The sequence below is a fragment of the Corvus hawaiiensis genome, chromosome Z, assembly GCF_020740725.1.
Source record: "Corvus hawaiiensis isolate bCorHaw1 chromosome Z, bCorHaw1.pri.cur, whole genome shotgun sequence".
Classification (NCBI taxonomy): domain Eukaryota; kingdom Metazoa; phylum Chordata; class Aves; order Passeriformes; family Corvidae; genus Corvus; species Corvus hawaiiensis.
The window spans coordinates 45,544,587-45,572,054 of NC_063255.1; the positions used below are offsets into that span (position 1 = coordinate 45,544,587).

General features: G+C 39.2%; 1 protein-coding gene across 9 annotated transcripts in view; it reads left to right on the forward strand.

Annotated features, from left to right (window-relative positions):
* ELAVL2 (ELAV like RNA binding protein 2) overlaps nucleotides 1-27,468 on the forward strand; it is a 93,403-nt gene that overhangs the window by 42,403 nt on the left and 23,532 nt on the right. For all 9 annotated transcript variants that reach the window (XM_048291638.1, XM_048291633.1, XM_048291636.1 and 6 more), the window contains 2 exons: nucleotides 3,195-3,432; nucleotides 24,135-24,238. In XM_048291638.1, the coding sequence (XP_048147595.1) occupies nucleotides 3,207-3,432; nucleotides 24,135-24,238 (330 nt within the window). In that variant the 5' untranslated portion in view covers nucleotides 3,195-3,206. The remainder of the gene's footprint in view (nucleotides 1-3,194; nucleotides 3,433-24,134; nucleotides 24,239-27,468) is intronic.

Below are 27,468 nucleotides of genomic sequence, written 5' to 3' on the forward strand. Positions count from 1 at the left end.
GTATGCATTATTTGTAAAACATATTAGTATCACTTTATTCAGAGCAGATGGTTCTATAGCTGAGAGATGCTGAAATTTTCAGCACACACAGGCTACTGCAGCTGTTCACTTGAATGTTGGCTTAGGATCTCATTCTTGCCACCTGAACATGAAAATAAATGTGCAATTAAGAGAGAATTGTTTGTTGTCCTTGCTAAATCCTGCTAATTTTGATCAATGAACACTTCAAATTTGAGAATAAAAGACGAAAAGGGGAAAAAGGCAATCCTGCAGAGCCTCAGAGCACAGCATTGGTGACTACTACCTTTAACAGATATGCTAACGTTTTGAAAAGTAATTTATCTTAATTGGGATAATCTACTTTATCATCTTTGCAGTGGACTTGTTTCATCAGTGCCAGGAGCAGGTTACCCCTTGGAGTTTGTCACAAGGGAAGAAAATGTTGTTCCAGTTGTAGCTCTTCAGAAAAACTAGATCATGCTTTTCTAATGAGTGTTCTTAATAGATGTATCCCTTTTTTGCGTTGTGCTGAAGTAACCTCTTGAAAAATACTTCTGTATGCAGAACACAGAAATGTGTTCCCAGGAATGTCTAAGTTGTACTTCTAATAAGAAACTCAACTTACCCCCTCTCGTGTTACTAGGAAGTTCAGTTATGCAGTCCCTGAACACAGTTGACCTTATCAGCTGTTTGGATATGCACTGATTCCATACGGTGCTTTAAACAGGACTATTAGGACAGACCCTTCAGAGGTCCTGATGCTGCTTTGTGATATTACAAGAGGGTTTTTCTTGAACTCCTCTTAGCAGTTTAATTATGAGGTTGAATTTCAGTGATTGATGGATTTCTGTAGTGAACTTCTTGTGTTGAAATATGTATTTCTGGAGAATTAACTTACATAGTTTTCTCTTGCATGTTGTCCTGGATAGTTGGTCTCAAACAGGGTAGGCTGCCCAAATCTTAGATATTAGCATGCCATTAAAAATCCATTGTATTTACCAGCTGCTGCCATTCAGTCACTGACTGAGATGGCAGAGAGCCTTTTGTATATATGGCAGCTTGTGGACAAGTACTTGTTTACAAGTCCTCCAAATTATTTCTGCTGCATCTTGCAGTCATACAGTCAGTTACTTTGGGGTGAGACACGGTAGAATCAGAATGGTTTGAGCTGAAAGTACATTAGAGACTCTCTAACTCTAATGCACTTGCCATGAACAGGGACACCCCCCACTAGATCAGGTTGCTCAAAGCTCCATCCAGCCTGACCTTGAATATTTCAAGGGATGGGGCATCCATAGCCTCTCTGGGTAAGTGCCTTCCCACCCTCACGGTAAAGAATTTCTTCCTAATATGTAATGTAAAGCTACTCTCTTTCAGTTTGAAGACATTCCCCTTTGTCCTGTCACTACATGCTCTTCAAAAATGTCTCTTTCCATCTTTCTTGTTAGCTCCCTTCGGGTACTAAAAGGCCGCAATTAGGCCACCCCAAAGTCTTCTCTTTTCCAGGCTGAATAAACCTGATTCTCTCAGCATTTCGCCGCAGGAGACACGCTCCATGCCTCTAATCCATGCCCTCCTCTGGACTCACTCCAGCAGGTCCATGTCCTTCCTGTGCTGGGACCCCACAGCTGGATGCAGTGTTCCAGGTGGGATCTCACCAGAGAAGAGCAGAGGGGCAGAATCCCCTCCCTCCCCTGCTGCCCACGCTGCCTTGGATGCAGCCCAGGACCTGTTTGGCTTTCTGGACTGTGGGTGGGTGCTCATGGCTGGGTCATGTCCAGCCTCTCACCCACCAAGCACTCCCAAATCCTTCTTACAGGGCTGCCCTCCATCTGTTCATCCCCAGCCTGTGCTGGTACTGGGAATGTCCTGACCCAGGTGCAGTACCTTGTTCTTGGTCTTGTTAAACCTCATGAGATTCCCATGGGTCCACTTTTTGAGCTTGTCCAGGTCCCTCTGGATGGCATCCTGAGCTTCAGGAGTGTCAACAGCACCACGCAGCTTGGGGTCATCTGCAGACTTGTGGAGGGTACACTCAACGCATTTGTCTGTGTTATTAGTGAAGACACTGAATAGCACTGGTTCCAGTATGGACCCCTGAGGGACTCCACTTGTCACTGATGTCCATTGAGTCTCTGAGCTATTGACCACCACCTCTAGATGCTACTGTCCAATCACTTTCTTATCCATCTATTAATCTACCCATAAATATTACCCATTTTAGAGATTAAGATGTAGAGGAATGTGTCAAAGGCTTTACAGAAGGCCAGATAAATGACAACTGTAGCCCTTCCCTTGTCCACTGATGGAGTCACTTCATCACAGAAAGGCCACTTGGTTGGTCAAGCAGAACTTGCCCTTGGTGCAGCCATGCTGGCTGTCTCAAACAGCTTCCCTGTTCTCCATCTGCCTTAGCACAGGTTCTAGGAGGATCTCTTCTGTGATCTTCCAGACACAGAGTAGTTCTGGAGTGATCTAAAAGTAAATCAAGTTCAAGATTCAAATTTAATTGTTCTCAGAGTTCAGGGAAGGGAAGAAATATGAAAGAGGAATTGTCAGTTTTGTCAATTGAAAGCATTTAGAAACCTGATTCCTGTGGTGACAGAAGTTTGGCATGGATGTTGTCAAGGAAGAGTGTATTTTCCATCGCAGCACATTCATATATTCTCAAGTATCTCTTTAAAGTACTAATCTTGACTTCTGCTATTTCTCATGAGATATACTCTTTGGATACAGTTAATGCCCACCTCTTTTTGAAAATAATCAAGTGCTATTACCTTAAAAGCTGTGTTTCATGTTATTTCAGGAACCAGTTGTAAGTTTATAGAAATGATTACTCTTGCGACAGTGCAGTTTTGTTTGGTAACTTCTATAAGAGAAAGGCTGTGATTCCCCTAAATGAAGGGAATGGCAGAGGATGGAAACTAAGCTTTGAGTGCTAATTTTATTTTGTGAGCTTGTAAAAGATACAGTTTATTTGACTGCAAGCTTTTAAAGTATTTTCTTGACTAACAGTTTAACATCCTTCTGTATTGGTGTTTGTTTGGGGTTTTTTCATGCATGTAAAGGCAGTATATGGCCTTGGCAGTACCATTTCTGCCTAGTGACAGGTCTTTTAGGTTCTTGATTGGATTCTCCTACTAGATGCTGAAATATGAATTTTGATGGTTCTTGTTTTCTATATTTTTCATCAGGTAATTGCTGCCATGGAAACACAACTGTCTAATGGACCAACTTGTAATAACACAGCCCATGGTTCAGCCACCATAAACAATTGCTCATCACCAGTTGATTCTGGGAACACAGAAGACAGCAAGACCAATTTAATAGTCAACTACCTTCCACAGAACATGACACAAGAGGAACTGAAGAGTCTGTTTGGCAGCATTGGGGAGATAGAATCCTGCAAGCTGGTCAGGGACAAAATAACAGGTATGTTTGTTTTGGAGTTTTCTGTATCTTTTCATTTTTCTAAGCAGTGAACTCTCAGATGGTGTTCCGCAATTCTCTTAAGTAATGGAATAAAGGCAGAGGGAACCAATGCTGATGCTGCTACTCAGAAGGAACTTAGATTAATAATTTTTTGGATTATATACCCCAAAATTAAGCATCTGTATTGGCATTTCATTAGATTAATTTGAGTGCTATAAATGCTAACAGGACATTTAAACCTGTGCTTTGCAGTACTAGGAAAGAAGATTTCACATGTGGAAAAGCAGATATAAGGTTTCCTTGAACTTTAATTCAACCTCATTTAAGTTGACTTCAGCTCTTGTTGATGCAAAGCTGCTTCTTTTCAGGGATGCAGGTAATGAAGCTTGTACCTTGGAAAAAGGGCAGATTACCTTACTTCATAGGTAAAGCTGCTTTTGCATTGCAGCGCTTGAACAGTTTCTTTAGGATGCCCACTTGAATCAATTTGTGCTCTTTGGCTTCCTTCTTATTAAACAGTCTCTGGCTGACTTCTGTTGGCATAATGTTGTTGGGTTCCCCTATGCCTCTGAATAACCAGCAGATTACTTACTCTTAGGATGTTAGGTAGTGGGATGGGGAAATCTGTGAAGTACCCTGCTTTTAGCATGTTAGTCTGGGATACTGAAATCACTGGTTTTAGTTGTTCTGGCCTGACTAAACCTCAGAGTAATCTTTGCTCTTCAGTGTGAAGAATACTGAATGTTCTTGGGGATGCCAAAGAAACCAGACTGGGCTGATGCCACAACTTGCTGTCTTCAGGTGAAATCTTGTTGATGGAGAAAACAAGCCTGTTTTCTCTGTAGGTGATGAATTCAATGCTTTGAAACAAAATGTCCCTTCCTTAGGTGTTTCCTGACCTCTTGTTCTGGGACTGGAAAGATGTAACTGGTACTTCATCAGTTAATGGGATGGCTATTCAAAGATAGCTCGTCTCTGTCTGGCATATCCCACATATTTAGCATTCCTTGTCAAAATTGCTTAGGAATTACTTCAGAAGCTACTGCAGGCCCACAGAAGTGACTCTCAAGATCTTAATGATCAATGTCCAAAGTGTCCACATCCTTACACAATGGGTCTGATGTTCTGTTTGCCAGAAGCCACCATTGCTGCTACATAGTTTCAAAAGACTCCTTACCTGGAAATGGAGCTAGTCTTAATTGTAGTCACCTTGTTTCAAGGTGCGCTGTTTTCTATACAGCATGAATTGATGTCTTAGAAGGATCCTGAATTTAAATTACATTCTCAGTAGCTGAGAACTCCAGAGTTGAAACTAATGGAGATAGTTTTTCTGCTTACCAGAGAGCAGCTCCTCAGCTTTGAGGCATACTTTCAGCTGTTAGCAAAAATGCTGCATCAGTCTTATTCCAAAAGGTTTTAGTATTTTAAGGGAGATTGAGAAATATCGTGCCTGACCTTGTAACTGCATTGGGAGCATATTTCTGATGTAAGTAGCCTGGAGCAAGATAACAGATGCTGAGGAGAAAGCTCTTTAGTTCCAGTCCTGTTCTTACTCATTTTCAGGTTTTCTTCAGAGAGTTCTTGAAAAGAAAATTTTTCTTCTAAATCCAGAACAGGGATTGTTACCAGGCTCTATGAAGGAAGAGATTTGGCACGAATGTCAGAGTTTTATTGGTTTAATTCCTCTGTTAAAATGTAATTCTTTTTGTCCTTCTTAAATGAATTGTCATGAGCGCTAGTTACTTGTTGCGTACATTTAAATGATAAATTTAGGGTAGCACAGAGGTTGAAATACACTCCTGTACTTACACTATCACCGAGGTCTGTAATGGCTTGTGTCTCCACCGCTCTGTGCCTGCTAGTTTGCAAACAGAGTGGAGTTTGGTGGCAGCACATGAGAGCCAGTCCAGTCTTGTCTTTGGCTTAGAGTGGTACCATCCTGCAAGCTTGATTTCAATGAGTGTGTTTCGCTTCATGGCCACTATCACTGGTGGGTAAGGCCAACAATAGGGAGGAAGTAACCACAGCCCACAGATCTCTGGGGCAGAGATCAACTTGTGTACCCCAAAGGGCATCCACTGGGACCCTGTGTGAGGTGTGATCTCTGCAGCTGTGCCCAGTAGAAACCACAGTCCTGTCCTGAGAGTCAGAGTTAGAGCCATGATTACTGGATTGCCAATGCCATGTGTTATCTTGAGGCCAGCCACTGTTACCTTGACCCAAATATTCATGAGCATTCAGTGGATTTGAACCAAGTTATCTCCCACCCTATTACTTAGTACTCACTCTGTGATCACATCTGCAACAATGAAGTGCACATGCATTATCATAGAATCACAGAACGGTTTGAGTTGGATGGAACCTTAACATGCATCTGATTCCAATGTCCTTGCCATGGGCAGGGACACCTCCCACTTACAAGTGAACTGCCCCATTTCCTTGAAGCTGTCTGCATACTCTAGGATTGAGAGGAGTTGAACTTGAAGGCCTTCCTGCTCTGGAGAACCTGTTGAAGGGGAAGGAGGCACCCTGGAGCTCACTTACTGATTTTTTGTGAACAGTTTGAAGTCCAAATCCTGATTATTTTATTGATTTTTAGCTAGGGGTTTACTTGTGAATAAGGTAAGAGAGAAAGCTCATCTGTGAAGGTTCCTGATGGTCATCTCCAAGCATGTACTTAATGAGCACAACTTTCTGTTGGGGCAACATTAGTAGCTGAAATGAATTCTGCTTTCTCTATTAGTGGAAAACCATTGCAAGTGTTATCAGTAAGAATTAAGATAGCTGATTGGTGTTTTGTTGTTTTACTGAAGGTAATTAAATTAAATGTTGATGGTATTGAAGATTTTAAAGGATGCTGAAGAAGTCTCTCTTCATGTGAGAATCCCACTGACAACAGCATCTGATAAGTGGGTCATGAACGTCACTTTTATCTTCACTTACTAACCAGAGAATCTGTCAGGAATGAGTCATTGTGCCTAGATATTTTAGAGTCTGTGTTAACTCTTACATGCTTTTCACTAATGCAGATGTATGTCAATGCAAATTACAAAACTGCTGCTTAAGTTAATTGTGGTTGTACAATGGGTAGGAGACCCTGGTCTCGGCAAAGCAACATAACTGAATACCAGTCAGCCACTCTAGATAGCTGTTTAATTTACCTTAAGTGCTGCTACATGTTTAAGGCAGCAGAGATAACATTTATCATATAATGATAACGTTTTATGTAATCTAATGTTAGGCATGTATAATTTTAAAAAATAACCTAAAAATCCTCTTAAATGTTAGGGAAGGGGGTAAAATGGGATGAAACTTAATTATTGGAACTGCCCCTGGTCAGGCACTTGAAAGCACATGCTTTCTCCTTGCACAAGATAGATGGATTTAGCAGCTTTTGAAAAAATAGAAGACAGTAGTAGCTACCACTTAAAATATGAGAGATACCATAGTATGGTAAACATTTTCTGGACCTACTTTTCTGAAACTTGAATATAGGTAAAAATGTGACTGTAGTCTCCTTAAAAAAAACCCAACAAAGTACATTCTTTTACCTCCCACTGTTTTTAGTACAAATTCAGCTGTACGTGTGGAAGATTAAAGCCTAATTTTCACATCATGGAATAATCTCCCTGTTTTCAGAAGTGCTTGTGGCATTGTTAGCTAAACTGAAACTCGTGGAATATAGAATCCTTAATTTCAGAAAGCAGCTAACTGGGATGTCTTAAACTTGTCTTCAAAGCTCTGGTATATGCTCATAAAATTCACAACTCATTTGCTTTAAAAGAGAACCTGCTTGTGAGTAGGTCTGGTTTTCTTGTCTCCTTAACTGTGTTTGAACTACTAATAATGCTTATATGTGGATTTCATTTGCAGTTTAGGATGTCTGTCTAGAAAGTGAGACAGGATGTGCTTAGGGACCTAGCCTGGGACTGTATTTCACATTCATAGAGTTGTGTATGAGCTGTGAAGCTGTGGTAATACTGTTACCTTTAGTACAAGGAGACAGCTGCTCTGCACCTGAAAACTTCATTATTTCCTGCTGCCTTCTACCATCTCTGCTTGAAGATAAAGTCTGCTTTAGGACATTCCTGCTGATCACTGTTACATGGCATGTTTTTCAGACTTGATCCAGCTGCCTTACTGTGGAGCTTACATGTTGGTTGAAAGCCTGATCCTCTTACACACCTTCTTCAAAAAAATCTGTGTTCCTGTTTGGCTTGTGGCCGGTAACTGTCCATCACATTGTGGTGGCATTTCTTTACGGTGAACATTATAGGCTCACGGGGTAAAATTCAAGTCTTATGTGACCCCTTAAAAATTTCATAGACTTTTTCAGTCTAGAGTACAATCCAGAGTGCTGTAGTCTAGTCTACAGTACATTGTAATGGACACTCATGTAGAGGAAGGGTCACATTTCTATCTCTTACACCTATTTCTGTAAGACTAAAGCTAACAGGATATCTTGTTTGATTTGTAAATTTAATCTTGTCCTCTTGAAGATAATAGTTTCGCAGATACTTTGAAGTACTCTCTCATTCCTGTGTTTCACAAAGTGAAGTTGTAAAATGCAGCACACAATTCAGATGTCTAGAACTGTCATTGTAGAAAAACTGCCTGAAAGTTGAACACTTCCATAAAATTGTTGAAGCAGCTATGTCAGTATGTTTGCAACTAAAGCTTGTACAGAGAATTTTAGTTCTCATGCATGTTCTCTGTTTTCATTGAAGTACCATGGTAATAAATGCAAAGGATTCTGAGTTGGTCAGAGAAATAGAAAAAAAAAAAATATCTAGAGTTGTACGTGGTGTCATCAGATGGTGTGTGTGTTGTTCACAGTGGTAACACTGGTCACAGTTCAGTGTGGGCCGTGTATATGCTTATAGTCAGTGCAGTGTTAGGAGGGAGTCTGCTCTATCAGATCCTTGGTTATGGAGCACTCAGTCTTCTCTGGTGCAGAGTCAGAGAAAACACTTGTCACAATGCTGATTTATAGTCTGCCAAAGCAGCTGAGGCTGTGACTTGGAGAAGGATTTTCTCTTCTGAGGGGTAAGTGCCCTGTTTCAACAGAGCACAGCTGAAATGCTGATTTCTTAGAGATGGCTTTTATGCTTGCTGTGACTTGTTCAGCAATCTTCTGGTAATCAAGGGAAACCTATTTATGTCCTCAGTGGAAGCAATACAAAGTGTGTTATCTGACTGGCTGCTTGAATCTAGAACATGTGACACTTGTTAACCTCTGTAGTGTTCTCTCTTTCTATCATAACATTGTGAATGTTAGTGTCTGGCAAGGGCAGAGCCGTTGGAAACCTTATGCCTTGTCAGTGCTACTGCACATCTAAAACTCCTGACTTTGAAAGTGATCTCAGTTGAGGCTGGACTGCCAGTTTCTTTCAAGTCTCTTGTCACTGTTGCTCTGAGCAGTGTTAGCTTTCTCTTCAACTCTAATAAATCTTTCACTTCCCTTAATGGAATTTTTAATTTTAGGGCATCTAAACCTTACAGGAAGATGGGGAAAAAAATATGATCATGCCTTAATCTGAGGCTCTTAATCTGGGGCTTCTTGCTTCCTTGAAGATAAGGTAGGGGGCCAGGTAGGTGGGTCATTTTCCTTTTTATGTCCCAGAGGAAGACAGTGTAGCATATTGGTGGAGTGGCTTAGTGTTCAAAGTTACTTTATTTACAGTGTAGAAAGTTTTAAGTATTCCCATGACAAAAAAGAAAAATTTCACCATAGTAGGGCAATGAGTAGCTGGAATTCCAGGTATTTGCTCATATAGTACAAGTGCCTGATACAGAGAGGACCACATGAATGAACAGAGTACAACAACTTTGTCATGTTTCAGGAGCAGTTTCCTACTTTTGTGAAACTCCCCATCTCTTTTTCCTTCTCAGTCTTTACTCCCAATGTGTTTGATGTTTGCAGTCCTCTATCACTCTAATGTATCAGATGTTTTTGTAGGGTTCTGTGCACTTGGCTGGGAGGGTAGAGTAATTTGGCAGCTAAAGGAAGCTGCCTGTGCTTTTATGGTATGCTGAGTTTGTGATATGCAGGGTTACTTGCTAGCTGCTGCTGAGTGGTGTGCTGAGACGAGTGAGTTCATCAGCCTTACAATTTCTGATTAGGGCAGGGATGTGGACAAAAGGTGCTGCCTGGAAAACTGTGCCTTGCCAGCAGAATGCGTTATGCAAAACCTGACTAAAGTGTGAAATCACGAGTAGCAACCAAATGGGATTGAAGGCAAATTTCTATTTATATTAACTTGTATATATTTATGTGTGGTGACTGACTGCTCTCTGGAGCACCTTGCTCAAGACCTTGAAGGACAGATCTTTTGGGGACAGGGAGGGTTGATCTTAAAATCATCTTTTTAATTTTCAAGTTCATGTTTTAAAATGCAGTCTCTGGTGTGGCCTGGGGACTTGGTGAGTTGTAGCACAAAGTTAATAAAGTGATTTTGAACTTTGTGTGCCTGTTGGAGAAAAGTGCAGCAGCAGAGTACTGGCTTACTTAGCTAGCTTGGGTGCTTGAAGAACCATCCTGTTTGGACTGCAAGGGTAATCCTGAAAGAGTTAAGTTTCAAAGAAGCCTTATGTGTGGATCCAGAGCACAACTAAACATCTTAAATCCATTAAGGGGTTGGAATTAAATGGTCTTTAAGATCCCTTCCAACCCAGACCATTCTGTGGTTTATACTTCTGATTGCTATTTAATATTACTAAAAAGGATTTAGCAGCATTTACTGTGCCTTTTCAGAGTAAACTGCGTAATTTATTGAACTTTGCATGTCTTCTGGAAATGAGTGATGTAAACAGGTGAGGATGAAGGAAATTGTTTCCCCTTGTATTACTCTAGATAGCACTTAATTGTCTTTGTACTTCCATATGATTTTCATTGTTATGCAGGCACAACACTGTTTTGACTTTTCAGAAGTTCATAGGCTTTGTTTTTACAAGTAAAAAAGGTAGAAAAGACTTGTTTGACTAAACCTGCCAGGGATTCACTCTTCACACTTCCAGCTTTGTGGAAACAAGCTATTTTTAAAATGATTATTCATCCATATATTAGCCTGAATTAATGAGTTGATCTCAATATACAGCATAAGCAAGGCCTTGATGTTTTAAACATTTAACTCTTTTTATATGACTGAATAAGATTAGGGACCTTTCTGAATGTAGTGAATTAAAACATCACTGGATCACTCTGCTTTTCAGCAAACACTCTGCTTTTTGTTGGAGATTAATGCAATATACATTATCTTGCACTTCTCTGCAGATTACTGTTCACTTCTGTCAGTGACTGCCATAACTTAAAAGAAGCCTGTGGAAGCATTGGGGTTTGCAAACTGGCATTGGTCCTGTAGTGATGTGGACTATTTTCTGTGCTTTTAGCTAAGGTAGTGGTGTTTGCTTCTACATTGGGAGTCCCAGGCTGCCAAGTTGGTGTATCTCACCACTGTTTGCTCTTTCATATATGTATGTAGGTATATGTTGCTGTTACAACTTAGTGATCCTAGGCCAGCTGCTTGAATAAGTGTGGATTTTAGTGGGAGCTATTGTGTGAGAGAGACCTTTTGTAACTTGAAGTTCTTACAGTGTAACTGGCCCCTCAGGGTAACTGTGCTGTGAGATTAGAGCAAAATATTTATAACAAAGGTATGTTTCAGTAGCGTCTGCCTCAGTTTGGGTAGTGATGTAACTGACCTGCACACCCTGAAGCTTTCACTCCAAGGATGTTGTGTGGATTATAAGGACCTGGATGTCCCTAGAGAAAGTAGATCCTTTATCTCAGCCTCCACAAGCTGAGTAACAAGACTTCAAACTGCAGATGCCTCTAACAGGTTAATGGCTGGTCCATTATGTATTGAAGCAGCTAGTATATTGTGTTATAGAAGCAAGACCTTAAAAAGATGTGCAAAGAACTTTCTAGCTGCATGTGTTTATTTTCTGTAAAATATATATATATCTACATTTTATTTTCTTCTATCACGGTACTTCATCTGGCAGCTCTTACTGTGAAAATTTGCCAGACTGTCATTGTGGTTTTCTGTGTACAACTCCAGAAAAGGGCTTATTATACTACTCTTTATGGAATTTTATCTTCTTGGAGTACATCAAGTCAGAGTGCAAGTAGATAGAAAGCTGTAGAATGCTAGAGAATAAAAGTATGCAAGCCTGTGGTTTTAGTGACCTTATACTTTAATCCACAGTAAAGAGCAAATAATTGAGAGGGCTCAGATCCTGCATTTCATTTTAGGATTCCTTTAATTTTTTTTTTGTAAATCTACTAATTCCTGCAGTTATCAAGGACACAGCCACATTATCTTCAGGATTTCTACACTATTGACCAGCTGTTGAAATTACTTTGGTTTTTCCTTTGCTTATTTGAAGCATTTAGTACCATTTACTAAAACAGAAGAGGATTTTTAATCTGAATTCTTTCCTGTCTTCTGAGTTTCTGGATCTATTGAAGATGAGTGGCTGGTTTTTTTGTAGTCTTTCTGGTAGCTGTGGCTTTGTGCATGTTAAGCCAAAGCTCTTTCTGAAATGCACTTGGAGCCTAATAATGCTGCATAATGGTTATGAAGTCTTGCATCTAGAGTAGGATGCATTGATTATTTCACTTCCCCACTCCTCCCCACCACCTTCTAAACTAAAAAAGCCAGGCTTACTTATGGAAGAATTTTGCTGTGTTCATGTAAGAATTAATTGTTTGTGGAGACATACTTCAGTTTCAAATAATGAAAACGTCAGCTTTTCTCAGCATAATTTTTTCCTATGTGCATTTACCAACTGCAAGAGAAATGGCTTTCTCCCAGCTACTCAGTATTGCAGATTAGTAGTTGTTCTTGTTTGTTAATTACAGCTGTTAAAACTGAAAAAAGGATGTTCCCCTTGGACATACTTTCAAGCACATATTTTTTGAGTTGACAGCTAAGACTTATGCTGGGGAAAGAAATTACGTTTTGAAGACAATTTATCACTATTTTACATTTTTTTATTCATCAGTAAAGACCAGAAAAAAAACCCAGACAAACCATCTGATTTAAAGCAACATTGGAAGTTAACCTATGAAAAAAGTTCTCTGGAGCAGGGAAATATTTTTCAAACTTAGGATCATGGTACATTTCCAGATATCTTTCAAAACTTTAAGAATAAGTAGCAGATAAAACCTGGACAAAAACCAAATCAAAACAACCATTACAAAGTAGTATGTGTTTCTGGGAAGTTTGGGGTATGAATTTATGTTCAGGTGTATCCTGGTTTTGGCTGGGAATAAGAGTTCCTTTATTCTCAGCAGCAGGTACAGTGCTGTGTTTTGGAATCAGTATGAAAATAATGTTGATAACACACTGATGGTTTGGCTGTTGCTGAGCAGTGCTTACCCTGAGTCAAGGACTGTCCAGTGTTTCATGCTCTGCCAGCGAGCCGGTGTGGGAGCATAGCCAGGTCAGAGGACTTGAACCTGGGATAGAGGGTAGGATTTGCTATGAGCCAGCAGATGGTGAGCAGTTTTATTGTCTATCACTTGTTTTTCTTGGGGCTTCTCTCCTTTTTTATTTCCTTTTATTAGTAGTATTACATTTTACTTTGTTTTAATTGCTAAGCTGGTCTTCACTGGCAAGATTTTAATTCTCCTCCTCTTTTAAACCAGGATGTGAGGGGGAGTGTTTTTAGTTGTGGCTGTGTTCTTAGCTGCCAGCTGGATTTAAACCACAACAGTGTCATTCCAGTTTTTTGCTTGGGTGAGCACATTACCGCGGGTTTTGAAACACCGCAGCAGTAGAAAAAAGTGCTCTACATCCACTTGCTTGTTCAAGGTGACTAGGTGGGTACAATAAGGCAGAATATTTAAAACTGCTAGCTGTATTCCTGACAAGGAACAAATTGACTGCAAAAGAAAAAACTGAGGTGCCTAGAATATGTTACTACTAATAACAGTAAAAATTAATGGGTAAAGCTAGCTTTCAAAAAGTAAGTTGGTTTGGCAAATTCTACGGTGTTCTTTCACTTTGGAGTGGTAAGGAGCTTCTCCTTGTAATATGACAAGCTAGTTTGTAAGAAAGCCTGGGTGTCTAGTGCAGTCTTCATTATTTCAAGTAGTTTGTGGCTGTCGCTTGTTATGTTTGAACACAAGGCAGTAAAGGGCAAGATTCTCAGTGTTCCTCCTCCTCTAGTGTCCATAAGCGTTTGCTGTTTCTTTTGCTTGTGCAACAGCATGTACCTTTCCATGCAGTCCCTGCTTTCAACCATGGTTTCTGGGGTTCAGATTTCCTATTTGGACATGGTGTATCTCTGTTAGTAACTTTCAGTTGATGTCTCTTCTGGCTTGCTTAACATCTTTTATCAGGTTCATATAATGCTTAACATTCATGGTACCCCCTACCACTGGCTTTCTCCACTTGCTGCAGGGAAGAACCAGAGCTGCACCATCGTTTTTGTATCCAGCAACAACAAGCTTCTATTGAGGAAGCAGCTCATGAGCAGCGGATGATGCTGTTCCTAACACGTGAAGAACCATAAGCTGTAAGGCAGGAGGATGTCACCAAATTAATAAAGAGTTGAACCTGGCTAAGATTAGACATAATCTACTTAATGTATGGCAGGATATACTGTCAGATACTTTGGTCAGTGTTTGATCCTTTTCATTCATTCTTCATTATTCCAGATTTAGAGCGATAACTAAGAAATGGTTTGTGAGAAAGGCATTGAAGCATCAAACATTGAAATCTAGAAGTGATCACAGTTACAGGTGTTTTCTTGCAAGCTGCCCAGCCTTGTCTGCTCTGTGATGTGTGAGTTGTGTGTTCAGTTAATAGAATCCATCTACTGGAACTATAAGCAAACTGCAGTTAAATTGGGCATGGCTCAATGACTTATGCAGGTTCCCTCATTTTGCTAAGCTGCTTTTAAAATGCAATTCAAGCCTTAACACAAACTAAAAAGTAGTTTGAATCTTGGAGAGTAATTTATGTTAAGAGTAAATGGAAAGGAGGTAACACAGATGGTATTCTCTACTTATTCATTTAGTCCTTCTTATTAAACCACAGCCAGATACAGTTCTACACTTAAATATTTGAGTTGTATGTCTGAGAGTGTGCTCCTAGCCTTATTTGCTGTCAAGATAATACTGTGGCAGTCTCCGTGGCATTAATCACAGATGACAGTAGTGACTTACAAAGATGCAGTAACTTTTTTGTAAAAGAGCTGGTACCAGCTGAATTGTATCTTAACTTGGCTCACAAGTCCTTTGTGGGGTTGTCACTCTGCAGGATCACTAGCATATTGTAGAGCATTCCAATGTCTTAAATTGCAAATTCACACAGGCAAAAGGGTTGAATGTTTCTTACTCCTATATCTGAAACTTTGTTAAACTTCTTATGTTTCTGAAGTTGGGCTGGAGTCTAGAAGTACTGTTATCTTTTCTGTGGCCATACTGGCTTGCTTTCAGGACAACACAGACTACTGCTTGCAGCTTGTAAGTTGATCTTAACATAATCCTGTGGGTTTTCTGTAGCGCCACTTCTGCTTTTGTGTACTGGTCATGGAACACGTCTTCACTCTGAAATTTTTGGAGACTTGCAAAAAATTGTATGAGTCCATGAGATGAATTCTATTGAGAGCTTTATGTATGGTCTTCTTATGTTGTAATGGATGTTTCTTATAAGAGCGTTCTTCCACCAGTGTGTACATCTTCTGGAATGATGAAGGGCAGAGTAAAACCTAATGTCAGTTTGCTGTGAACTTGACTTGGTCCTGATTACAAAAATATGAAGCTGACTGGTTCTTACAGTGGCTTAACGGATCTTTGCCAATTAACTTGATACATAGAGACAGACATTTACAGCTTTAAACAAAGTTTAGTTTATTGAAAACAGTGTTTGTAAAACGAACACTTACGTGACTGGAAGTAGAAAATACATTACTATTCAGTAAAAAATGGACTATTCTCTTTCAGTCAAGGTCTGGATGAGACATTTTGAAGGAACTAGCACTGAAGGCAGCATATGAAGTTAAGTTATAAAAAGAAATAAGGTCCTCAATCTTCTGGAATTCTTAGGAGTTCTGTTTCTGTAGACTTGTAGACAATGACTTAAAGTTCCTAGACTTTATTAACCTCACTGTAATATTGATGCAAATAGTGTGTCCCATTTGAGTGGTTTTGTTCAAGGTAGGTTTTTTTATCGTTTCTTCTGTAATACTGGTTATATTCCTATAACTTAGTCTTTCGCAAAAAGATCTTTTTTGCAGAAGATGAAATAGCCTATATGTCTGAAATGATATGGTGAATTCAGTGTCTACTTTAGAAAAATCCCATTTTTTAAATGTATGCTTATCAATCATTTTTGGTTGTCCTCTGTAAATGCCTGAATGTGTTATTTGCTGTTTGGACTTCTAATTTGCCAGAGTATGATTAGTCTGTGCTTAGCTTTTGTATTAGACCATGAAACTAGTTTTATACCTTAGTGGTGTGTATTAATTTTAAGATCTATTATTAGTCAGGTGTAAATGTTACGGGGGTTTTTGTTTTGTTTTTTCTTTTTGTTTGACATGTCTGTAAGGAGGGTCATTTATGACAGTTTTGGGTTTTTTCTTCCAAGATTTAGCATTGATAGGATTCAATTAGTGGGGCTGCTTTTCTTACATTACTTTTACCTGTTAATGAGAACTTTGGCACAACAGCTCTTCTTGCTCCTTAAAATGAACCAGTACATTTCATAGAACTCATTCACTCTTCCTTGATTAGTACATTCTGAAAAGGTTTTGAGGGCTCGACTGATTGTAGACTTCGTCTTGACTCTGTTTGTTGTGTTACCTCCTTTCCATTTGCTCTTTGATACTGTTAATTATCTATTTTGTTTGACCTTCAGACATTGCAGGAATGTTTAAGAATTACAGACAAGATGCAGGATTATCTGGGTACTCTACTAATGTAATTAACAATTGCTTCCAAAAGTTAGCTTGCTCAGCCCTTGCACTGGGTATTCCATAGCTCTGATGGGAAACAGCAGCCAAGGACTCCCTCGTGTGGTGGGTGTCCCAGGCTTTCAAAAGCGTTGTGCTGCATTGTCAAAAGGCTGCTCTTGTTCATGTGAGTAGAAAGTGTGTGTTGAAAGTGGTTGACTGCAGGAAGAAATGCAGCAGTGGAAACTTGTCTAGTACTGAAGTTGCTGTCCTTTCAGCACCTGCTAGTCATCTGGTAATAATACCATTGTATACTAGTGGAGCAGGTTGAGGGGGAAAAAAAAGATACCAGCTGTGTGCTCAAGTGAAGAAGTAGTTTTACAGTACTGGCTCTAGATTCTGTCAGGGAGGGCAAGCTTCTCAGTCATGCATGTAGGAAAATTATCTTTAGCAGCAGCTATGTAAAGAGGGAAATATGGAAATACAGGTTTAGTAGATAGCTGGACAGCAGGAGACATCAGGACCAGGCTTTATATAGGCCAGAAATTTCTAGGGTCAAACCTGTGCAAATTTCTGCCCAGAAAACATTCAGAGAAGACCTAGTACAATACCAAGATGCTTTAGTCAGTCATGAAATAAAACCACAATATTAATCAGCTGCTGTCTAATCATGGTGTTAGGCAGAAAGCAATATCCATTCTTCTCAGGAGCTATAAAATGTTGCAGGACTACTGAAAAGGCAGCATTTAAGTTCACTGTGCATTTGTGAGGGACTTGACCTCTCTTGAAACAGCTTATTTAACTACTGTCAGGTTAAAAGTCATATTCATCTACCTTTCAAGTCTTTTAATGTATAGTTATTGAACACTTCCATGCAAAATGATAGTTCGATAGCTGAACTCTTAGAAACATAAAATAATTTGTATTGTAAGGGAACTTAAAAGATCATCTAGTTCTAACCCTCCTTCCTCAGACAGGGACACTTTTCCCTAGAACAGGTTATTCAAAGCCCCATCAAGACTGGCCTTGAACTTCTCTAGGGATGGGGCATCCACAAATTCTCTGGGCAACCTGTTCCAGTATCTAATCACACTCAGAGTAAAGAATTTCTTCCTTATACCTGATCTAAACCTGCCCTTTTCCAGTTTAAAGCCATTCCCCCTTTTCCTATCACTATGTGCCCTTGTAAAATGTCACTTTCCAGCTCTCTTTTAGGCTCCTTTTAGGTACTGGAAGGTGCTATGCGGTCTCCTGGGAGCCTTCTCTTCTCCAGGCAGAACAAAACCAGTTTTTTTAGGCAGTCCTCAGAGGAGAGGTGCTGCAGAATCTCACCCCTCACCCTGCTGGCCAGACTGCTTTGGATGCAGCCCAGGACACGTTTGGCTCTCTGGGCTGTGGGTGCTCATGGCTGGGTCATGTGCAGCCTCTCATCCACCAGCACCCCCAAATCCTTCTCGCAGGCCTGTATGTACTCCATTCTTGGCCCACCCTGTGTTTGTCCTTGGGATTGCCCCGACCCAGGTGCAGGACCTTGCACTTGGCCTTGTTGAACTCCATGAGTTCTCACAGATGCATGCACCTTTCAAGCTGTCCAGATCCCTCTGGATGGCATCCCTTCCCTCAATCGTATTGATGATACCACGCAGCTCAGTGTTGTCAGCAAACTTGCTGAGGGTGTCCTTGATCCCATTGTCCATGTTGGTGACAGAGTGTAACAGTGCCAATCCCAATACTGACCCCATAGGAACACTACTTGCCACTTGTACCTGGTGTCCACTTGGACGTTGAGCCGTTGAATACAACTCTGAGTGTGAACATCCAGCCAAATTCCTTAGCCACCATCGAATCCATGTTTCTCCAGCTTACAGACAAGAACATTGTGTGGGAGAGTATCAAATGCTTTGTTCAACTCCAGGTAGATGGCATCAGTCACTCTTCCCTCATCCACTATCACTTCAACCCTATTGTAGAAGGCCACCAAATTTGTCTGGTACAATTTGCCCTTAGTGAAACCATGGTGGCTGTCGTCACCTCTCTGCTTTCCATGTGCCTTTCCATAATTTCCAGGAGGATCTGCTTCGTGATCTCACACACAGAGGTGAGACTGACAAGCCTACAGTTCCCCTACTTTTTTTATCTTTATTTTGCTTTTTGAAAATGGAGGTTATGTTTCCACTTCTCCAGTCAGTGGGAACTTCCATCAGACTGCCACAGCTTCTCAAGTATGATGGATAGTGGTTTGGCCATTTCCTCTGCTGGTTCCCTTAGGAACCCATGGATGTATCTCACCAGGGCCTATGGACTTGTGCACACCTTCAGGTTCCTTAGATGATTTCAAACCTGATGCTTTTGTACTGTAGGTGGTTCTTCATTGTCCCAGTCCCTGTCTTCGCCTTCTACGACTTGGGCAGTGTAGCTGGAGCACTTGCTGGTGAAGACTGTGGGGAAAAAAAGTTGTTCAGTACCCCTCAGACTTTTCTATATCCCTGGAAACCAGGTCATCTTTCTGTGGCAGGGAGGGCCCACATTTTCCCTAACCTTTTCTTTCACCAAGGTACCTATGTAGATGCTTTTCTTGTTCGCCTTGACATCCCTGGCCAGATGTAATTCTTTAGCTTTCTGAGAGGCCTCCATCCTGCTTTAAGGAATGTTGCTGCTACTTTTAAAAGCAAAACATTAAAAATGGATAAGTGCCACCTCTATCACATCTACTTTACATGACCTCCTTTCTCTGCGGATAGCATCTATTTGTTCTGAATATTGGATAGCACAGGATTTTCTTCAGGCTTTTATAGCTGAATGAATTATTTATTTATAGTTTATAGGAAACACGAAACAGCTTGCGTAGCGTGCAACTAGTTTATTTGTGGTTCTTCTCTGATAAGTACTGTGAATTAGCCTGTGTATTTTTAAAGCTAAAAAAAAATGGCATCTTTCAAGGCACAATAGTAAATGCAGGAGCATTGTGACCATAGCTATGACTTCCTACTTACTTATTTCTTTTTCAACTTGAAACTTCTTTGATCTTCAGGTGATGAGTGCCTATGAAGTCGGTCTGCTTTCCTTTCCTAAATACTGAATCAGTGTGTTCATTACTTGTTTTTTAATGGTAAATTACTTCATTTATGCTTTTCTAGTGTACACTTGGATCTCCAGTCAGACTCTTGTGCAGTCTTTTCAAAGACTGATTAGAATTGTTAGCAATTACTTTTTGCCCTTCCCCTCTCAAAATCCATTCCATATATTGACTGTAGTGCCAAAAAGCAACTTGACACTATCTAATAAATTACTGTTTAATTTGGATCATCATACGTGAGCAATCAAGTCATATTTATGAAGCTTAAAAATGTGAAATAAAAATTGAACAGTTTCCCCTATTAAACTAAGTAGCATAGTGCTTTCTGCAACTGTAGGCCATAGAGGCTGAACATCTGTCAGTCACTAATAGTGGATATAGCATGTCTAGGTTCAAAGAGATGTCTAACTGAAAAGACTTTCTGCTACTTGTGGTTGAATTTGACTTTGTTACTAGTGTCAGTTACATGAAACACAAAATGTAATTAATAATTGTGAACTTCCAATGCAAACTTGCAAATCATAGCTTTTATTCTAACTCCATTGCTGTCTTACAGGCTTGTGAGATGCACCACTTCTACTATGTGGCTTTTGGTTTTTCAGATTTTTTTGAAGAAAAATTCAAGTCAAACTGCTTTTTCCCCCGTCTATTTCCTCATTCCTTCCAGATAATTTCATCAATTTTACTTTTCCTACTTCAGGTGACTTTTTCTTTTACCAATCATTTAACTAACTGTTGGGGTTTTTCTGCACCCTGTTCTATAATAGTCATAGTGTCTAAAGCATAAAATCTAGAAGGAGATTTACAGAAACAACTTTAAACAGGTTTGAGAAGTAGCCACAAGAACTATCCAGGAGATGAGGCTCAGCTTATAGTTAAATAAGAAATTCTTGACACTCCTTTATTTAGGACAAGCTAAATTTAATACTACTTGTAGATCTGAGTTTTGAGATACAGAGCTGAAGACACAGTGTCTTGTCTGTGTTGAGGCAGAGTAGGCCTCAATTTTGAAGAACCTCAAAAAGCAAAACTGGATATTCAACTGGATAAACACATAATATCAGACAGAGCACCAGGACAGCTAACCTGGAGAGGTGTAAGAGTTTTTTCAGACAATGTCATTAAGCACAAATTGGAAACACAAAGCTGAGGCAAGAGCGGACTGGAGCTGTCTTAAAGTAGTAGGAGACTAAGCAGCTTTTTGATACACAGTTAAATCTGGAGATTTTTTAACTTGTGGATAGCTATAGATTTACTTTCTTTCTTCCATCACCTTTTTGTATACTCAAACACATAATCTATTTTTAAGTATGGTACTAAGGGACAAATGTGTGTTCTGCAGGACATTGCTCTCTTGGCAAGTGGCGTTTGTTGTAGAAGAGGCACAGATGGAAGAGTCCAGTTCTGTCATTGTTTAGGTCAGTCCCTCTGGCAATACAAACTAGTCATTACATTTATTAAATAATGAAGTTCATCTTGGATAGCCTAAGTGGTGGCTGATTTGGTTTAAGTCTAGCTTCTCCTTGTTTTGTCTTGAAAGCAAATGTTCAGACAATGAAGAATGAGGAAAAGCTTCACAAAAGGAGAACTGGTTTGAGTTATCCTAGCCAGTTGCCTCTAATTTTATTTGAGTAAAATTTGTGCACAATGGGTGTGGTGGTCTCTGTGTCTGAAATCCACAGTAGGGTGAGACTTCTCTCTGGCTTGTATAGCCATAGTGATACTTGAATTTTAGACTGAAGTTGTTTTTTACGTGGAACTTAGAAACTCAGTTCTTCCTTGTAACCTGCTTGGTACTTTCCCACCACCTGTCAGACATAGCTTGGAATAGTTGACGTACTGATGGCGTGTTTCAAGTAGCTGCTTCTACTGCATTTTATTACATGCTTGTCTGAATTTTCTGGAACTCGGCCATCTGTGTATGAACTGACAAACCTCTTAACAAGCGGTTAATATAAGCAGGAAGATTTAAGAGTGGTTCCTCAAACATCCGATTTCAGAAATCAGGTTCAATTTACAATTATTTGCATTGCTTGTTCAAAGTCAACATTTATCTTTCTTGCGTGCTGTGAAGAAGGTGATTTTTGACTCTCAGTTATTGATAATGTGTAATTAAACCACTAATCTTCAAGCATAATTTTAATGTCTAAGAAGTTCTGCGTTTTCTTAATCTTTCTAAATAAATAAGGACTTTAGAGAACGCTTTTGAATTTTAGATGATAACCTAAATAAAACAGAAGTAAATAAAATCTCATTCATACATTCACTAAGGGTGAAAAGGACTTCTGGAGATATCTAGTCATTCCTGTTTCTCAAGCAGATTCTTCTTCAGCAGGTTGCTCAGGACCAGTCAGACTCTTGAGTATCTCTAGGAATGGAAACATCACAACCCCTCTGGTTGCCTGTTTCAGTGTTCCACCACTCTCATGGTGAAAGCTTTTTTTTAATTGTAAAATCATAGAATAAAATTGCACAAATTATTTCAGACTTGTCCTGAGTAAATTACCGGGCCTTTTGGTGCACCTTCCTAGGCTAGTGTCCTAATATTTATCAAGTTTAACTAATAGAGTGTCTCCAGAAGAATGGTCATGAATTGAATCCTTTATAACAGCTGGGTAAGCTCTTTGTCTGCAGCAGTCTGGGTGTTTTTAGTATGAAAAGTGGATCACATCAACAGAGAAGCATAGGAGAAGTAATTTATTCACATAATTTCTTTTTCTGTTCAATCTGGAAAGAGTGAGTATTGTATTGGGAACATCCTGTATGAAATAGCTTTCTTGTTGAGACTTTTAACATCTTTAAAGGTTGTCATTTCAAAGGGTTCCTCAGGAGATTAATAACAAACACCTGAAATCAGCGTTTCTGTATTGGGAGATAACACTGAAATCAGTGATGCACAAAGAGAGCCTCCTCTTTTTTGGAGATGTTGTTGGGAAGAGTTTCTCCAGACAGTGGGAGTGATGGAGGTGACAGGTATAGAAATTGCTCTACTGTAATCAAACTAATAAGGAAAAAGGCTTCTAGGATTAGAAACTTAGCAATATCTAGGTAGAGCTGTAAATGAGTACAGAAATGCTTTTGGATGTTTCCCTATGGTTTGTTACAGAAATGTGACAAACTGCTGAGGTTGAAGGCATGAAGAACATGGAGTCTAACCTCTGCTCAGGGCAGGGTTCTCTAGGGCAGATGCTCAGTCTTCTATCCCATTGAGGTTTGGATTCTCTGTTAATGCATGTATTAATTATATATAATTAACCTGCTCATGGCTCCATCTAGGCAATTTGTGTTTGCCTGTGGTGTTTTGAGGAGGAGATGGGAGAGAGTGGAAGTAGCTTTGGGGGGTGGGGTGGTAGTGGTGTCCTCTCACCTTTGGTGCCATAGGAGGCATAATTGGTGCAAAATTATAAATGCCAGGGGTGATGGGCTTGTAAGTAAACCCTCTCATCATTAACTAAGTGCAAAAATTCCTGTTGTTTTTTTGTATTACATGCCGTTAAATGCATACTGTGTACATACCGTACAAGAACTTGATACAACTTGAGTTCTGTTATATCTTTTTTGGGCAATAAATGAATTTGCCATTTGTGCTTTATGTAATGTTGTTTATCCTTTTATATTGTTGTGTATCCAAGCTAATCATTCTAACTAGCATTTTGTGAATTAGATATGTCAGATGCTTCCCTATGGCCTGTTGACAATTTTTTTTCCTTGTTTTGGTGTCTTAAAAAAAACCCCAAACAAACAAACAAAAAACACAAAACAAAAAAAAAGAAACAAAAAACCAGAGTATGGGAATGTTTCTGGAAAGATTTATACTAATAAAGGATGTCAGATGTATTCTTGCTAAGTGTATCCTTTCACTGCATTAAAATTTTACACCTATTTGCTTTCTTATGCGCTAAAAGTACTTCTAAAGTAGTATGCTAGTTAGGGATAATATACTGTAGGTTTTGAAGTTGTCAAAAGATGACTACTGCTAAAATCAAGTGTTTAATAAGTGCTAAGGCAGAATTAATAGTTAGAAGGGGGCTGTTGTTCAGAGATAAGAACTAATTAAAAATGCTTTATGTTAATCTGTCATCTGAATTTCCAACACTTAATAAACCTGAAAATAATACTGCATCTTCAGCTGATATTTAGCTCTTGATCAGATACTTGTACCTGTTGTTTTAAATATTGGAATAAAATGAGCCTTTAAACTCCTTGTTACTAAGAAGGCTGTATGTAGTGCAGGAATAACATTTGTAAATTTTTTTGGTTTCTAATTAGGTTCAAATTCTGAAATTGAGTGAGTTTCAAATGCACTTCGTTTTCCAGCACTAGTCCCGAATTTTGTCACTATACTATTTATGTTCAATAAAAAAGTTTAAGAGTGGATTCCTGATGTCACTTAAAACTTGATGCTTCTGCACATCCTCTAGTGTCTAAAAGATCATAATATACTTCTGAACCTATTTTGCTGATCAGTTTTTAGGTCTTGCATTAAACTGAATGTAGCAATTTCTGTGTTGAACACAAGAACAGATGAAGCTACCTGAAATCTACTACTGCTAGTGGAAAAATTGGATGTTGTGACCTTTTGCAATTTTTGTTGTTTGGAGTGGGTACTGTTCTTCAGTATAAGCAATGTTTGCTCAGTGTGTGTCTGTAGGTTTTAAATAGTTAGCTATCCATTGTGTGGCACTGCAGTACTAATGATGACTTTATTTGTCTTTTTAATCAGGACAGAGCTTGGGTTATGGCTTTGTGAACTACGCTGATCCCAAGGATGCCGAAAAAGCTATCAATACCCTGAATGGATTGAGACTTCAAACTAAGACTATAAAAGTATGTAGTGTTAAAATAATTTCAAGGAACTGAACTGTTTTGACTTCCTGATTTGTTTTACCTTTACAAGTGTAACAAGCATTCTGCTAATAACTAGGATTTCATGTATCAAATGGTCTTTTGTAGTCTGTTTAGATTTAGAGTTAGATTAAGTATAGAGAGTGTAGAAAACTTCATTTTCTTAACCCACTTAACACTTTAGATGTACTTGTTTTAACTGAGAATTGTTTAATGCTTTAGTTGAAGAAATGCAGTATTGCATGTTTGAATACCATGTGCTTCCTCATTTTCTCAAAAATGATGTAACTTCCTTATTAGTACTTCAGGTTTTATGTTGCTAGTTGTCTTGTAGGCCTAAAGGCAGTATAGGTTCCAACCAGCCCGTTCTTCCTTATTAACAACAGGGTTTGCTAGCTGATCACTTGGATGGCAGCTGCCTTCCAACTAGGAGCATGTTTGAGCCATGAAATAAAGTTCACCTCTGAAAAGGTTTGTACTTAAAAAGCAGTGCAGAACCACTGAAAGACAACTGAGACAAAAATAAGGTGTCAGTAATTTTGGCCAAAGTGCCTTACCTGTTCTGGATTCATAAAATTTAATAAAGTGGATTACGCTGTTTGAAACTTAAATACTGCTTTGTAACAAATGGTGACTCACGGCACACAAGTACAATGGATGAAAGACATGGACAGATAGCTTTGCTGCTGGAAGCTCCCTCTGTGTTTCTGGCAGACTTCTTGTTCAGTCTCTCTCATTTTCTACTTCGGGGGAAAACTGAGTAAAGTAATTTTGTGCTCCAGGACTTTTGAAGCTGTCTTTTGGGTGGTGGTGAGAAAGGGAATCTGTTTGTGTTCCAGTAGTATTGTTTTGCATGTAATGCCTTGGATTGAGCCAACATGACTCGTATGGTCCAGGGTGGTAATCTGGAAGCTCTGTTAACTACATAGTCAAAAAAAAGGAGGTGGTTATAGAAAATCAAGCCAGGTCTCCCAAATCAAAATGTTCCCTTCTGGGGGATTGTGGTAACTTACTTCATGGTCCCCATGTTTGAATTTTTAATCCTCTTTCACCTTGCTAAGTGGTTAATAAAAAAAGGTGAAAATTGAATAGACAGATATGAGTGATAACGTGATGCTTTTTCTTTCCTGCCTTTCCAGGACCAAAAAGTGGAATCGTAGGTTATATACCAATGACCCTTGCAGTGAGACTAAACCTTATGTCTTTGTTTTCAGGTATTAGTACATTAGATATCTTTAGCTGAAGCAAAGCTGAAACTCTGGAGTTGTCACAAGCCAAAACGATAGCCTCTTTGCAAAAGTAAAGATACTTTTCTCTAATTAAACAGAGATTATCTTTAAATGCTGATTGTTAATGTTACAAGTAAAATTCTGACTCCAGCTACCCACATGCAGGCCTGTTGAACTTCAGCAGCACCTTTCCATGTTAGTGTGCATGACTTGAGTGGAAAAACTGCTTTACTCTCTTCATCTTTATTTACTCTTCTTCCTTCTTGGACACTGGGTTTCAGGCCAAGTTTTTGTGACTGGATTTTCCAAGATCACAGAATCACAGGATCTTAGGGGTTGGAATGGACCTTAAATGGACCATCTAGTCCCAGCCAACCACATTTATCTGTGAAGCAGTAGAAATGGCCAACCTACTGTGAAGCACTTTGTAGTTTACATATTCTTCAGATCAGCCAGGAGGCAATGGTGAGCAGAGGTTAAGTTGATGTCTGAGGTATTTTCTGCCTTTGGAGGCAACATCTTGGGTGGAGGAAGTCACTTATGAGGTCTCAGTCCCAGGACCTTAGCAGAGGATACTTCCTGTTTATAGACCAGTGTTCCTGTTTGTCCAGAGTTAAGTCAACTACAAAAAAACCAAGAAGACCCCAAGTGAACAACAGAAGAAAAACAAACAAAAGACCAACCAAACAAAAAAACTCAAACAACCAAAAAAAAAAAAAAACCAACAACAAAAACCCAACTTGTTTGACAAACTCAGAATCTAATTCTTAACTTTCAGCTAAAAAATGAGTGTAACTGAAATTTTTATATATACCTTCAAATGAAAAATTACTGAATAGGAGTGTTAGTGTGTATTTAGGCTTCAAAAGAAAAAAATTAGGTATTTGTTCTCTCTGTACATTTTTAGGATTTCTGTAGGAATGCTTAGTACTTTACCAGATTGATGGTTCAAGTTGGCATCCCATTAGTGTATAAAACTGGAAGGAACTTGGTTGATTCCATCACAGCATGATGTATCCTCACATTGTGACTTAACTGAGTGTGATCCTACTCAGAGGGAACTGACTGTCCTGACCCTGATGTGTGATGCTCTGGATCGGGGATGTGACAGATACCTCTGATCCACAGCTTCTGTGCTAGCCTGCTCTTCATTGGATATATTTTTCTGATCCCTAAGGGCATGCCATTTACTGTTTTCTTGAAGTGAAGTACATTGAAAAATGTGGATTTGCAAAATGCTAGCTTAAGGGTTTGGTTTTGGTTTTTTTTTATACTGATAACAATATAAAATTCTATTACCTCTTACCTTTTAAAAAAAGATCCTGTGGAATGCTTTATGGAATCCTTTACTGAATTCTTTGCAAAGTATCTTAACCAACTTTCAGGTGTATATCTCCAAATCAAGTCATAGCAGTCTTGTCTAACCTGGTGTCAATTGTATTGTCTTCTGATTTAACTGAAGAGTGAAACATTAGGGTGGGTGTATACACTGATGTTGAAGCCACTTATGGGTGTGTTAGATATGTGAGCCCTGCTCAGCTGGATGATATGCCTCCATTCTTACATAGTGCCCTCTGTGGCATAATTTATTGTTTATTTGCAATGCATACAGGCTTATGTGTACTGCAGGTAGCCTGTGAGGTTTGGGCTTCATTGAATTATGCAACTTTAGTTGAAATATATAACTTTAGTGTGAAAACAAGTTGCATCTTATAAAAGCTAAAATATTTTGTGTGGCTTCTCTTTTGGAAGGTAATGCTGCTGACAAGCTCCTTATCTCTGTTCTATTTAAGAGACAGTAAAAATGTTGATTTTTGTTCCTGGAGTGATTTTTCTGCTTACCTGCTTATTTTTCCATGACTTTTCTTTTTATTTGGTTTGTCCTGGAAAGATCAATTCTTCCCAAATGTGGAAAACTCAGAGGAACAAACAGGTTATGAGGGTCACTGATTTACACATAGGGATAATAAAATTGAGTGCATG